This window comes from Anneissia japonica, unplaced genomic scaffold, assembly GCF_011630105.1.
Source record: "Anneissia japonica isolate Jap-2015-1 unplaced genomic scaffold, ASM1163010v1 scaffold284953_len930413_cov181, whole genome shotgun sequence".
In the NCBI taxonomy this organism is placed as follows: Eukaryota; Metazoa; Echinodermata; class Crinoidea; order Comatulida; family Comatulidae; genus Anneissia; species Anneissia japonica.
The window spans coordinates 806609-821603 of record NW_022746987.1 but is presented as its reverse complement, the minus strand read 5'-3'; the positions used below and the strand labels follow the sequence as shown (position 1 = coordinate 821603).

The window sequence follows — 14995 nt, the reverse complement described above, 5'->3', positions numbered from 1 at the left end:
GCCATCATGGAGATTGGTCAGAAGTGTGTACTCAATACTTTTAAACTTTGTGGCTGCAATACAGCACCCACAACCTATATGCCGATTTTCAACCTGTGAACCATCGGCTTGGTAACTTCAAGCAAGCTAATAGGCCGATATTCTGTTGCAAAAAGCCTTGTGATTTTTTTTTAGGTTATTATGTACCACTCTGGTAAATTTTATGATGATCCGTTTTGTGTAATCTCTGTCTCTTATACACATCTAGATGTGTATAAGAGACAGCATCTTAATTAATAGCGCTTGCAGTACCCGCTGTTACTTGGGGATCGGATTCATCATTAGCCAAGTGCAAGCTCGGTAGTCTAGTGGTTAAGACATCAGGCTAGTTATTGGGAGATCGTGGGTTCGATTCCTACCTGACCACTTGTAATTGTTTTACATCGCTCACATTTTAATAGTACCTGCAATAGCCGGTGCTAGTTGGGATGGTCGGCATAGCAATAGTGTAGGGCTCCCGCAACACGCACCAAATAGATAAGAGGACTCAACCTCTTAATTACTTATCCCTTTACATGCTTAATTAACCCATCTCTATTGTTTTTAACTCCAACATGTTCATCCACGTCAAATTTCCTCAAGAGCTCTACCTTACTGGCAGTGACAATTCGCTTCTTATGCCTTGAGGTTTAATAAGACTAACCTTATTGTGGGGAACATGCTAAAACGAGACCAGAATATTTAAAATCATTTGAAGTTAGTTCGGACATAGGTTTTCTCTGCTAGGAAATTAGGGGGAGAGTTTCCATCAGCCACCAACCGCAACAGTTTTGAGAACATACTCCTGTCAAATTTCCATGGACGGTGGTTTCCTCTGACTGCTTCCGGGGATCCTTGATGACAAAATAGTTTGTGAAAGCCTGGTTAATAGGGATGACTTCTTCACCAGTACTTGAAATAAAACCACCAAGTTGTTTCTCCATGATCCAGACTACACGTGCCAGTAACCAGATAGGATACTCTCAAATGCACTCTACAGATTAGCGCAGCCAGAATGAATGCAGGTCTCTTAGACAGTTTTTGGCCCAACACGACCATATACTGTATACACTAATGCAAAGATCTTGGCCATATCCACTCTCACGAGCGCATCTTGCTTCATGTGTAGCATTTTCTCCTGGTTGCTGTCTCCAAACTTGGGTTTCACCTCCTGTACTATGATTCCAGCACTGTTCAACACCTTTGAACCATGAAATGTTGTCATTATTTTGTTTAGATTCAACATCAGCTCTTGGCGATGTATCCATTTCCCTCAATCCTCAGCTCAACAGCATATTTCATCTCGAGTAAGACAATCTGAATAAAATTATGACAAATATTCATAGTTCAAACTGTGTTAAACAATGCTGATGGAATCAAGGTACAAGAGGTAAATCCCGGGGATGAGCAGCTGTGGACGATTTCTGTCTAAAAACGAAGCAAAATATGCTCCTTGAAAGGGGATATGATCATGACCCTGGCACCAGCAGGTTGTGCTGGGCCAAAGTTTTCTGAGGGAGTTGTATTCAATCTGCCGACACTGAACAGTGTAACAAAGTGCATTCAAGAGTATCATGTCTGGTCACTTGCATATTGGTAGCAGTGGAGGAAAACAATTTGTTCCAAGATTTGGTGGCTTTGTCTCAGGTACTAATGAAAAACTCTTCTGAAAGTCAACCATCGCCAGTACAGTATTACCCCTATCTACCAGCCAGGCACAGAATATTCGGTCATAAAGAATCTATGGAAGCAGTGAGAGGATGCCATCATGGAGATTGGTCAGAAGTGTGTTCTCAATACTTTTAAACTTTGTGGCTGCAATACAGCACCCACAACCTATATCCTAATTTTCAACCTGTGAACCATCGGCTTGGTAACTTCAAGCAAGCTAATAGGCCGATATCCTGTTGCAAAAAGCCTTGTGATTTTTTTTAGGCCATTATGTACCACTCTGGTAAATTTTATGAATATCCGTTTTGTGTAATCTTGCTAAAAGGCAGACAAAAAAAGTGAATGCATAACCTCCTTGGCGTCAGTAATAATAAAGTATGTGTAGAGTGGGTCCTCTATTAAAGAATGACATGATTTTATAAGGGAGGTTCTTTGTAAAACAGTAGGTAATACAATACCGTAATAAATGTACAGTAGATTTGTTGTGAATCTAAACATTGCATCTGACTGGTGTTCATTGGCATTTGTGAACAGGGAGCTTGAATCACATTGGCCAGAAAATCATGGTCATTCAGTTTGACCATTAGTTTTTAGTTTGTACCGTGGTTGGACTAATATTATTTTTTTAATATTTTTATACCATATATTAATCCTATACCATTAAAATGCGCTTTTTCACCAGCGTTAAACTTTGAGAGTAAATAAAGTGACTTCTCATATTTTTGTAGTTTCAATGTATCAAACTTGCTTAAATCATAGGTCATAGACAGGGGTGGAGCCAGCGGAGGGCCAGGGCCCCCCGACGGGGAGAGCTTCCCCCTCCCCCGTCGGGGAGAAAAAAGCACAATTCGTCGGGGAGAAAAATATATATATATTTTCAACATAATAGTAGACTCTAAAATCGATTAAATAAGCCTTTGAAACCCCTAAATTGTCAAAGTTTTCGCCCCCACGACCACTTTCGCAACCTTTTAATCGAAGCTCGACCACGCCCACTTTGGTTTCTTCGGGGGAAATCTGATCCCTCGTCGGGGCATCGGACCCCCCGTCGGGGACCTCGCCTCCACCCCCGTCGGGCAAATCCTGGCGCCACCCTTGGTCATAGATCTCAATCAATTCCCAAATGACACCATTACTCTGAAAAATTTGTTTAATATAGGTGAAATGAAATACGGTAATCATGGTTCATTTAAAAGACAATATGGCCGCTAATATGGCCACCAATATAGCTGCCAAAATGACTGGGCAATGTATTACGAAGTCAATGTTTTGTATTGAGAAAATAAACACTGTTTATACCATAGGTCTATATATTTGATTTTCATTTGATTGGATATGATTTTTAGTTAATATATTATACAAATTAATGATTTTCATTGACAATCCAATATGGCCGCCAAATGTATTGAGAAGTCCATTTTTTGTATTGAGAACATAAACACTGCTTACTATATAAATTTAGAGATTCATTTGATTTTATATGATTTTCAGTTAAAAAATTATGCCAAATAATTGATTTTCATTCAAAATTCAAGGTGGCCACCAAAATGGCGCCAAATAACCCCATGGGACAATTTGATTTCGATGGAAACATCAGATAATTTGAGGATTACAAAAATGTTAGTTAAAAAAATATATCCTGGGGGTGCATGGTAACTCCCCGTTCCTACTAGACTATATGTCCTCAGTCGATTTTCAGACACAAGTTATGTTACTTTTGTGGGGCTGAGATAAGATAAATGTACTATTATGGCACGTCTAGATGTGCCGGAAATGGCACTCACAGACTTAAAATTTTGAATATAATTTTCTTTTTATCTGCATTTTAATTTTTTTTTTTGCCCTCGGCGGGTTGACGTGACCCCCTCTCTTTAATCGTTATCATATGATATATGCCCCACAGTAGATTTCAGAGACACATTATGGTGCTATTTATCAACAAAGTCCTTTTTGGTCAGGGTGCTAGATCGAGGAACCTATGGGTATTGCCCCTTTGGGCCCTAGAGCGCATGGGCGTTACGCCACTTGTTACGAATCTTTTCAGCTCTACGTTTGAATAAAAGGAAAATAGCTTTTACTTTTTATGTTTCATACTTTATTGTTAATGACCTGTGAAATTTAGCACTCTGTATAATTTGATTAGTTCTTTAATCCATTAAAAGACCGGAGCCGTAGCCCCCACCAGGGCTCTGCCTCTGAACCCAGACCTACAGCCAAAGATCCCGGATTGTGTCCCTTGACTGGAGTTAATAGATACGGCAACAGTGAAACCGTTGTTTGGAAAAATGTCAATGGTTTTTTTTTTGTTTTTTTTTTGTTATTTTATAATTTTATTTTATTTTATTTACTGGAATCAGTGAGGGCTAAGTAAACAGGGGTGGCGCCAGTGTGGGGGGGGGGGTGCCAGAGCTCCTTCGGGGAGAGCTGACCCCATCCGCCTCCCCTTCATCGGGGAGAAAAAAACCACAATTGTTCGCTGAGAAAAAATGCAGGCTTAGGCCCTAGTATTTTTTACATATTAGTAGACCCCAAAAACTGATTAAATATGCATTTGAAACCCCTAATTTGTCATATGTTCCATGGAACACTTTCAAGAGATTTTGAGCGACGCCCGACACGCCCGCTTTTTTTTTGTCGGAGACATTCCATTCACACAAAATTGCAACATTATAATTTGTTCTTGTTAATTATATCCAGTGTGCTTAGTTGGTACCAATGGTGTCCCAATTTCATTTTTGCATAGCGTCCATGTTTTTTCATGTTCGAAACTATCACTATTATATACAGCAGATCTGTATTAGAAAGTCAAGTCAGCTAACCTCATCGATATGCGGACAGAAGGAGAGAAGAGTGATGGGAAATCTGGAAAGGAATACTTTGTATCTTACACAACAGTGGCAGTAATCTGTGTTAGTTGCTTTACAATACTAGTGATTGTCGGATTACTGACTGGACTCCTGCCGAAGGAACAAATCAAATGGTCAGTCATCCAATTATCAGATTTTAAATTATATATATTTGATATTATTATTATTTATTCAATTAAAAAATAATAATTATTATTACTGATATCATTTTTTATTATTTTTACTATTATTATTTTTATTTTTACTTTTTCAAACTTTCGGCCTACGCTTTTTCAAGAGACGTGGCTTCGTACGACAAGGGTGGACGGGGTTACTGATTTTTACGCACGTCACTTACAAAATCAACAATTCAGTGCAATGAAAAGCAACAATTGAGTAAATTAAATAATTTTAAACTTGCCATGGACATAATTTAAGTCAAAATGTATTACATTTTTAATCGAAGCCGTCGATTTTTTTCTGGACATTTTTAATCCGGCCACTAAATTCTCTGGTTGTAACATGAGCTCGTAATTATTGCTTGTTCTGTCCGGAACGTTATTATTAAAAGGATAAACAATCTTTCTAGTATACCTCATTCTAACATTGAACCTCCACCCTCAAGTTGATTCTCTTGATTCATATTACTCTACTGTATGAAGTACATCTCTATCACCTGGTATATCTGTCTAATACCTAAATGGTCTGGCTGCCATTAATAAACCTAAAATTAGCTTCATAATAACAACTACCTCATCAGTCTGTTATTCAAAACTCTAACGTATTCACTTGTAAGCATAATTCAATCAGGTTTATTAATGCATAGCATGTGTTTCCTGTGTATTCATAAAACAATGTTATATTTAATTAGGCCAATCTTTCAAATGTATTTCACAAGACACGTCAACTCCTAAAAAATTATAATAGGCTTATAGTCATTGGTATTCATATTATATTTATATAATATCTTGGTGTTTCTTGAATTATATTTATGACATTGATAAGAAATTATTGGAAAAAAAATTTCCATCATTTTCGAAATACACTGTCTTATTCATATTACTGTATTAAAAAAAAATAAACGAATTGTGATTTAGTAATTATTTTAGGCCCGCTATATGTACTGCGTTTATAGGCCTATTTTCTTGAGTCATACAGGTAAGAATTGGATTTCCTGTTAGGTCCATAAAAAATGTTATGAGACAATCCCTCATGAACACATTTTCCTCACATTTTGAGAGGAGCGCTCAACGCATGTAAAGAAGTACCTTGCTCTAGGACGCAAGCGAAATGCACAATGAGAGATTGAAACCCCAAACTCGAGGTTTGGAAACAAAACCGTTCTCGCTGATCCAAACCGCTTCCACGAAATTCTACGTTTAAATATTCCAACCCAAAATAAATGTAACAATTTTAGGTGAAAACAAATATTGTTAATTTCAGTAGTGATCTAGAGACAACGACTGCATTTATTCCAGACAGCGAACCGTGGAAGAACCCTCGCCTTCCAAAGTCACTACGCCCGATACACTATGATTTAGAAATCAAGGCAGACCTTAACAACTTCACGTTCGACGGTAAGGTAAACATTAAAATAGTGTGTGACCAGACCACAGATATCATTCTACTTAATACTAAGCTTTTAAACATCGACCATTCGTCGGCACATTTGAGTAGTGTTGACGGACGGGTTCCGAATATCCTTAACATCAACACATATCCAGAGCAACAGTACATGATGGTGCTATTAGACTCTAGACTCGAGATGAACGCCGAGTATTTTTTCTCAATTGAATTTAGTGGACCTCTAACGGATGATCTGAATGGCTTTTATAGAAGCTCATACACAACCAAGAGTGGCGAAAAGAGGTACAGTAATGGTATGTTGCGGGTTTTAGTGGTCGGTACAACATACTCGTACAACCACATTGATAGGCATACAGTACTAAAGAGATTATCTGAACACAACAATTTGTGTAAACTCAATTTATTACATTGTTGGCCTTTAAAAAGATGATAAGAGTGCGTTCGAAAATATTATTGTTACAATCTTATGATTTAATTAAATGTCTTTCCGTTTTTAAACTTTTGCAAAAGATGGCTGGCCGTTACATTTTTCTCTCCAACCAATGCGCGCAGAGCATTTCCATGTTTCGACGACCCAGGACTGAAGGCAAGGTTCACGATTTCTATCGTCCATCGACCAGAGTACACGGCACTTTCAAATATGCCTGTTGCGTCATCAGAATCTGTGATGAACGGATGGCAACTAACAAAGTTCCAAACTTCTCTACCTGTTTCCACTTACCTCGTTGGGTATTGTGTGTGTGATTTTGTTTATAAAGAGGCGACAACTAAAAACAACATACGAGTATGTTTATTTCTAACATTTTAAACAGTTATTTGAAACACAGATAGAGCTACTGTTAAAAGATATTTTAGTTAACTACATTTGAATACAAATTAATGAGACCAACATATATTGACCATTTAGAAGTTCATTAATTTAGCTAATATTAATTCGAGTTTTTCAAACATATCCGGTCTCATACGTAAGGTAAGACAAAAACTGCTAGAAAGATTGCAAATATCAGTACAGTATGGGGATTCCTTTTGGACTCCGATTAAGCCTTCTTCAATGTTTTTTGTTTGTTTAAATCTAGATGCGTGTTTGGAGTCGAAATGATGTCATCGGTTCTGTTGATTACGCTTTAGATGTTGGCGTTCGAATCCTTGAGTACTTTCAATCATACCTGGGCATCGATTTTCCACTTCCAAAGATAGGCAAGAAAAATATTTGCATATTTTTTTCAATTTCAATTTTCAATTTCAATAGATAATTTCTTTACAGTATATTAACATGAATAATTGATTATTTTAGTAAGTGGGTTTTCTTTAGTTTTTTTTAATTTATTTATTTATTTTTTTAATTCTTTTGCAACATTGCTATACTTGTTCAGTGTTTTTTTTAATATTTTTATTTCGTATGTTCCTCGGTTTGTCTGTCTGCCCTGTTTAATTTTTTCCATATTCTTTGTCTGTTTACCTGATTTCTTTATAAACTTATAAGTGTATATATTATATATATATATATATATATATGTTTATATACATATATATATATATTGTCTACTAATTTCTTTTTCATATTCTTTCTCCACTTTTAATTAATCACATTCGTTCGACCAATGTATGTTTCGTTTTTTACAAATTATCTTTGGTTTTATGACGCAAATACAGTACTAAAATGTAAATAATTGTCTTTTAGACATGCTGGCAATTCCGGATTTTTTAGCTGGCGCAATGGAGAACTGGGGTATGATTACGTACCGAGAAACAAGGCTCCTAGTAGATTCCTCAGTTACTTCAGCAGGTGATAAACAGGGAGTTTGCACGGTAATAGCTCATGAGCTTGGCCATCAGGCAAGTTGAATAATTTAATTTGATTGTTTTTTTTTCTCTTAGGGGATAACTCTAATGATGCATCTTACTAACCTATTTTTATCGATTGTGTATTATTATGTGTATTATCCCCTAAATATAGGAGTGGATACGGTACTATCAAAATTAATAATACTGTGTGTTTTTAAGTATATTAATAATGATAATAGTAATAATAATGATAACAACAACAACGATGATGATGATGATGATGATGATGAGGATGATGATGATGATGACGATGATGACGATGATGATGACGAAGACGGAACGGATTAATGGAACTGAGAGTGAGTGATGGTTGGCATAAATTGAAGTAGGTTTTTATGTATTATAAATTATAAAAAATGATAGACCATGGTTTCCAAGGTCAATTCGCATGTGCAACACATTTTCTCCACCTGATGATGATAATGATGATGATGATGTTGATGAAAATTTATGATGATGATAAAGGTAGTCTTATTTAAACGTAGGCGTTTATGTGACTACTATTTTGGTTTGCTTTTTATTAAGTGGTTCGGAAATCTTGTGACACATGCATGGTGGGATTATATTCTGTTGAAAGAAGGGTTTGCTTCATTTATGGAATATCTCGGAAGCAATCATGTGGAACCCACTTGGGCGATGGTACGTTGTCGTATAATATCCAATTTATTATAAAATGTATTAAACTTAATAAGGAACCTCTTCTGCAGTCCTCTAGGCCTACATTGTGAATTAGTAATCTATAATCCAACAACAGCCAAATGGACCGCGAGTTTTAAAATTTAGACCGCGAGTATCGGACATTTTGAATGAAATGTTTGTGAATTGATAAACATTTCCCTTAAGTTGTAATGTTTATCAAACAGAAAACGTACCGGTATTCAAGTAACATAAAAAACTTATATAGACAAAAAGATATATTGCATATAATACCTTTATGCTTACAAGTACTTCTATTTTCAGGGGGTAGGTAGTAAAATAGTTTTAATAATATATTTTGCATTTAGAGTTAAAAAAACAACGAAACGTGTTTGTAAAGTATGGAGTTGACATTTCTAGTCATCTAGATGGGCAATATCCTTAAGAGTTTCTCATGTGACTTGTGGGGCTGAGGTAGTTGTTGAGTTTTGAGGCACCATCATTTCTAGGAACATAATATGAGACTGCAAGCGTTTGAGCTACTTAAAAATGCACCCCAATCCGGAAAAGGATGTGATTATTTGTACAATTGGTTTTATCTTTATAATTAATAATTTATCTTAATAATTTATAATTTTCGCGTTATTAATTAACCAGTTCGATGGTCGCTAAAGAAATGGATTCATTTCTGCTTTGATTAGATTAATTTGTTTTTTTTTTATCTTGTTCACACTTAGCACTTCATAAAATATGCAATTATTACGTTTTAATAAAGTAAATTTGCAACCGATCATAATGTGACTATGAGCAAATTCTCTCATGTCCATAATAGGCCTATGCATATATTACATTGATGTTTTGATTACGTTTTAATTCTGCAAATATTATGAGCAAAGTATATCGTGTCTACAGGACGAGCAGTTCTTGTTTCTTGATTTACACCCGGTATTCGACTCAGACGCTTTAGCTTCGTCACGGCCTGTACTGGCACATGTCGAGACGGTTGATGAAATCAGTCAACAGTTTGACATTATCGCCTACAATAAGGTGAGTTAAGCCGTGCACACACATTGATACTGGCGTTAGTTGTGTACTCGGCTTTAGTCGTAAGAAGTTGGATTTAGTTACTGTATGTTAGTAACAATGTGGTGGTTATAGTGCCGCCGGTGATACAGTGTAGATGATTGTAATGTATGACTGAGTGGGGATGGTGCTGGTGATACCAAGACAAATAGTGAAGTAGAGGCGATAGTAGAATTAAGTGATTACTGCATTATCATCATCATCATCATCATTATCATTATCATCATCATCAGTCGGCTGCAGAGCAGGCGACCACAAGTTTTCTACAGTTTTTGCGATTGAGTTGGTGTGACTGCAGCATTCCCTCAGGATCACCCAAAAGGCGCTGGATATATTGTAAAAACAGAATGTACTGGCGACCAGGTTTCCTCTTTCCATGGTGGCAAGGCATATTCTTTCACAGGCTCATTATCTGGGAGGCGAAGGATGGCCCAGAAGTGATTACTGCATTCGACTTAGTAGTGTTGAATCCACTCGTCGGTACCGTTGTAATATTAGAATATCAGTAAGAAAAAAATAATGCCGTTTTTCGGTGGTGATAAGAGAGCTATACAGAAAGAAAAACAATTAATTTTCGACGCAGAATGGTCACAATTTGCTCAATTTAACTTATTATTGTTTAAAGATCTACTTGATTTAAGCTTTACCGTTTAATTTATATTGTTGGAACTTACTTTGCTTACCGTCTTTTTACGTTTGTATGTTTTGTTAATGCGAGATGATTAAAACGAAATTGTGGTACCGTCGGTGCGATTATTATTACTGGTAGTGCTTGTGGTGTGTGGGGACGATGGTTAGGTGGTATATTATGACTTCAATCTGAGTGTCTACTCCAGATTTTCATTTTCAATCAACTAGCGTGGCAACCCCTTGATTGATATTTTTTTCATGTTTTGCTGATGGTCCCAGGCAACTAGGCTTATATTATTAGCAAGGAAATTAAATATTCTTTCATAATCTAAACGCACACAGTATTGTTTTTACTCACAGGGTGCTTCTATTTTCCGAATGGTTAGAGACTTTCTTGGAGATGATTTGTTTGTCAGAGGGCTTCAGCTGTATTTGCAGCGATATAAGTACAGCAATGCCGAAAACGATGATCTATGGGACTGTTTTAATGAGGTACTGGCCTGCTTATTTTCATGCATCAAAAGTTTCCTATTCTCGTATTTTTTATTACTGTCATTTTAGTTATGGATATTGGTATTTCAGGATTATCAATATTCATATTAGTCATATATTTATTTTATTCCTAAATTCTAATAAATGTGATATGCCCATATTTATTTTTGAGTGTAATATAGCAAAAACCGTAGGTAAATCACAATTTTCACATAAAATCTGATAGTAGGACAGAGAATAATATTTTTCTTGACCATTAACATGAATTTCCTATAACAGTTCATAAAACTACTTTATGAATAATATTTACATTGTAGGTGGTGGAAGATGAGGTTCTTGGAATCGACGTAAAAACTGTGATGCATACCTGGACGCTACAGATGGGACTACCGAGTGTTAACTTGACGCGGAATTATGGAGCAGACACCGGCAGTTTCTCTGCCAAACAACACCATTTTCTTATCAATCCCGATGCTAACTTCACTACAAAATACGATGATTTGGGGTTGGTTTGTTCACTTCTCAAAGCTCGCGCATCATGCATTTTTTAGATTTATTTATATGGAATTTATAATATAAATAATCACTGAAATTTAACAAGACCAGAAATTTCGCATACATGACAAATGTCAAGTAAGTTTCAAGAAGGCCTTATGGTAAGTCAGAATGTTAGTAGACTCTGCATCCCTTTCAATTTTAATGCCACAACATTATCAAACTGGGCTTTGTTGGGAATTCTTAGGTACGTATGGTGGGTTCCTCTGTCGATACTCTACCAGAAAACCATCAACCAACCACCAATCAGGTTTTGGATGGAAAACGACGACGGTGAGTCCATAACCAAAACTTTTACAATTACAAATTAAATACGTTGGTCGCAGAAAACTTTCGAGCTCTATAACATAAGCCTTAAATGAATATATAAACAGGGGCGGATCCAGGATTTACAAGACTGGGGGTTAAAAATGTTTCCAAAAAACCCCGAAATGAAAGCTGGTTGGGGATCCTCCCCCGGGAAATGTTGATCCTTAGTTGGCCGGAAATGAGCTTTCCCGACTTCTGATGAGTCTTTTAATGACCTTTAAGTTCTTCAAAAAAAAAGAAAGTAATATTATCTCATTCATTTATTCTTTAGGCCTATCATAGAGGAAAAAAAAATCAGACAGAGGCAATATATTATTATATTCCAACAACACTGAGTAGTTAGATAGGTCTATGTATCTTTCTTCCATGGATCGATGAACCGATAGGCCTGAAAAACGCACTTTCATACATACATTATTGCGACGGCGAACCAAAAACAGTGTGTATAATTTAATTGAAAACTAGCTGGGCTAAGCCTAGTATGTCTGATCTTCTAACCTATGCCTAGGTAGGTTAGCATGCCTTTTGCAAACCAGGACCCAGTTGTATTTTGTTCCGTTCCTTCACAGATGAGGGGGAGGGGTCGTCCGAACCCCTTGAACACCCCCCCCCCCATCCGCCACTGTATAAGATATCGTTAAATTATTGTTTTAATGTTTCCGAAATTTTTAGCCATATACACATGATTAACAGTGTACACAATGTTGAGGAGTGACGTTCACATCCGTGACATTGCTTAATCATTTTAAGTAATTTCTGTTAATTCATTTGATTTTAGTATAAGCATGTTGATATATTATGTATAAAATAAATGGGATTTTTTTTGTTATTACCATCATCAATATTACCTTCACCGTCATTATCACCTCGATCACTGTCATATAATTACTATAACATTATCATTACCATTATTATTAAAACTTAAATATGAAATATTTAACCAATCACTACCTGATATGTTGATAATGTATTCAGTGATGCACGACCTTCCTGATGTCGACGATGCTCATTGGATAATAGTTAACATCAAACAAGCTGGTTACTATCGTGTGAACTATGACCAACAGAACTGGAATCTGATCAGCATTCAGTTAATATATGATCATAACGTAAGTAAAAAATTGTTACCAGTGATCACAACAATACACATTCAGTCAAAAGTACAAAACCGAAGAATCCGTTGATACAGTCATGATGACCATAAATACAATTAAAAAACATGACACCCCACTCTACATTAACGTAAACTGTAACCACATAAAATATATAAAATTAGAAACCTAGCAGCTATAAACAGACTACCTCGATGACCTACAGAGTTTAATAGCCCCACCCCTGAGTATCAAGAAGTTTCGAGACAAATTAGCCACACTCATTGATTAGATGAACATCAAATCAATAACTCAATTTACCAGAAAAGTCGCCACCAATGTGAGAAAAGGTTTCTGAACTTAAACTGAAAGACTGTACTGAAAGACACACAAAGAATTCAATTGCCAATCAAACTCCAATTGCATATAAGTAAAATGTGTGTTATCAAAGCAACAGTCGCGATCAATCCCACGAACCAAAGAATGCATTGGCCTCACAACTTCAAACCACACTGTACTTCTGGTCGCCTAAACATCACGCCTAGAAGAAGGAACATTAAATAATCTGAAATATATTAATGTAGCCTCTTGTAATTTACAGGTTATTCCAGTCGCAAATCGAGCCTCACTTCTTAGCGATGCTAACAAACTAGCTCAGGCTGGTGAACTTAACCAGGTAACCGCTCTAGACCTGACGCGATACCTGGACAAGGAGCTTGAGTATGTACCATGGTCAGTGGCCATGAATACATTGGGTTATATAGAGAAGATGCTCAAGATATCTCCCGCATATGGATCCTTCCAGGTAGATATGATTTATGATAATATATCTGGGATTTTTCCAGAGAGGGAACTGCTCATCCTCCGTGGCGGATCTAGGATATCGAAAATAAGGGAAACAAAATAAGATTTTAAATTTTTTTTTTTCATTCATGACAACCGTAGATCATTTAGTGTGATTTCCAAGACACAATCAATGATTAGTGTTTAATGGTGGTGAATGGTAACGACGAATGAAATGGTGGTATTATTTGTGCTCATGTTGACGATGATTATCGTGGTGGTGTTTGTGGTGTGGGGATGAAAACCTCAGTATTTGTTAAACATTCTCGATTCTAAATAAGTAACTGATGAAGACGATTTAATATAAATTACGAAATACTGTATATATGTTGTGGTTAGTGCCTGTCTTCGAACCCCAAGAACCCTAATAAATCCTGTCAATAAGATTTATACGAACTAACATTGCGTTGTTCGACGAACCCGTCGCCGTGAGTGCTAGGCAAGTGCAACGGTAACGATCCTCTGATTTATTAGAGTAGAATTGCATCGCCGCTACGTCTGCAGATTGTACAACAATAATTATATTTAATAATTTCATAATATTTATTAATTTATTTGCTTTTTAATTTATAAAATCATTGAAATAAGCATAATTGATAATATTTTTCAGAAATATATGCTACGGCAAATATCACCTTTGTATGAACACGTCGGTTGGACTAACACAGGAGAACATTTAACCAGGTACGGTATGCCAAGCAAACAGAAACTAAATACTAGTACTGTAGTCTAAGAAAATAGTATCACCATAAACAGTATTTTACTCACCTATTACGAAAGTCGGAATCACTAGCTAGTTGGTCCTCAACAGGGGTGGCGCCAGGATTTGCACGACGGGGGACCCCCGATTCCCCCTACGAGCATATGGAAACGTTGTATCATTTGCTCTCCAAGGTCGCCTTAACCATTGGAGAAAACTGGATTTTTTTCACAAAAGTACGTTTTTGGTACAAAATCTATGATTTTCTTGTAATGGCCCAAGCGGATTATGTTGTAAAAATATTAATCTACCAATTCGTGAAGAAAAAATGAAAAAAATCCTTACAGTTTTGTCGGAATACGCCGATTTATAACAGATCCTCACGCCGATTTAGATAGGGAATTTCAAGAAATTTGAGGTTTTTGGCTGTTCCGAGCTCGTTTCTTACTCCCTCACTCACAGACTATTTGTTTGTTCGAATTGGCCCAAGTGGATTTGTGGAGAGAATATAATAAGCTTGAAGCTGATATAAAACTTAGTATGATTGGTTGGGTAGTTTTTTCGGAAAATAAGAAAATATAAAATCCATCCAATCCACGATTGCCTCTCATGGGGTCAAAAAATCTCTCAAGCGTGATAGTCCGATTCACTGATAGACGTCATACTTCTGTTTGCTTGACTTGTGTTCG

General features: G+C 36.4%; 1 protein-coding gene across 2 annotated transcripts in view; it reads left to right on the top strand.

The window, feature by feature from the left end:
* The first annotated feature begins 4515 nt into the window (after positions 1-4515).
* Positions 4516-14995, top strand: part of LOC117120362 (aminopeptidase N-like) — a 14307-nt gene continuing 3827 nt past the window's right edge. Inside the window, exons 1-13 of one of the 2 annotated variants that reach the window (XM_033265398.1) lie at positions 4516-4669; positions 5982-6404; positions 6633-6906; positions 7199-7319; positions 7804-7958; positions 8493-8606; positions 9516-9650; positions 10677-10808; positions 11126-11313; positions 11551-11636; positions 12648-12781; positions 13365-13568; positions 14217-14290. In XM_033265398.1, the coding sequence (XP_033121289.1) occupies positions 4518-4669; positions 5982-6404; positions 6633-6906; positions 7199-7319; positions 7804-7958; positions 8493-8606; positions 9516-9650; positions 10677-10808; positions 11126-11313; positions 11551-11636; positions 12648-12781; positions 13365-13568; positions 14217-14290 (2192 nt within the window). In that variant the 5' untranslated portion in view covers positions 4516-4517. Of the gene's footprint in view, positions 4670-5978; positions 6405-6632; positions 6907-7198; positions 7320-7803; positions 7959-8492; positions 8607-9515; positions 9651-10676; positions 10809-11125; positions 11314-11550; positions 11637-12647; positions 12782-13364; positions 13569-14216; positions 14291-14995 lie in introns of both variants that reach the window. The other variant, XM_033265397.1, reaches the window with a different exon arrangement.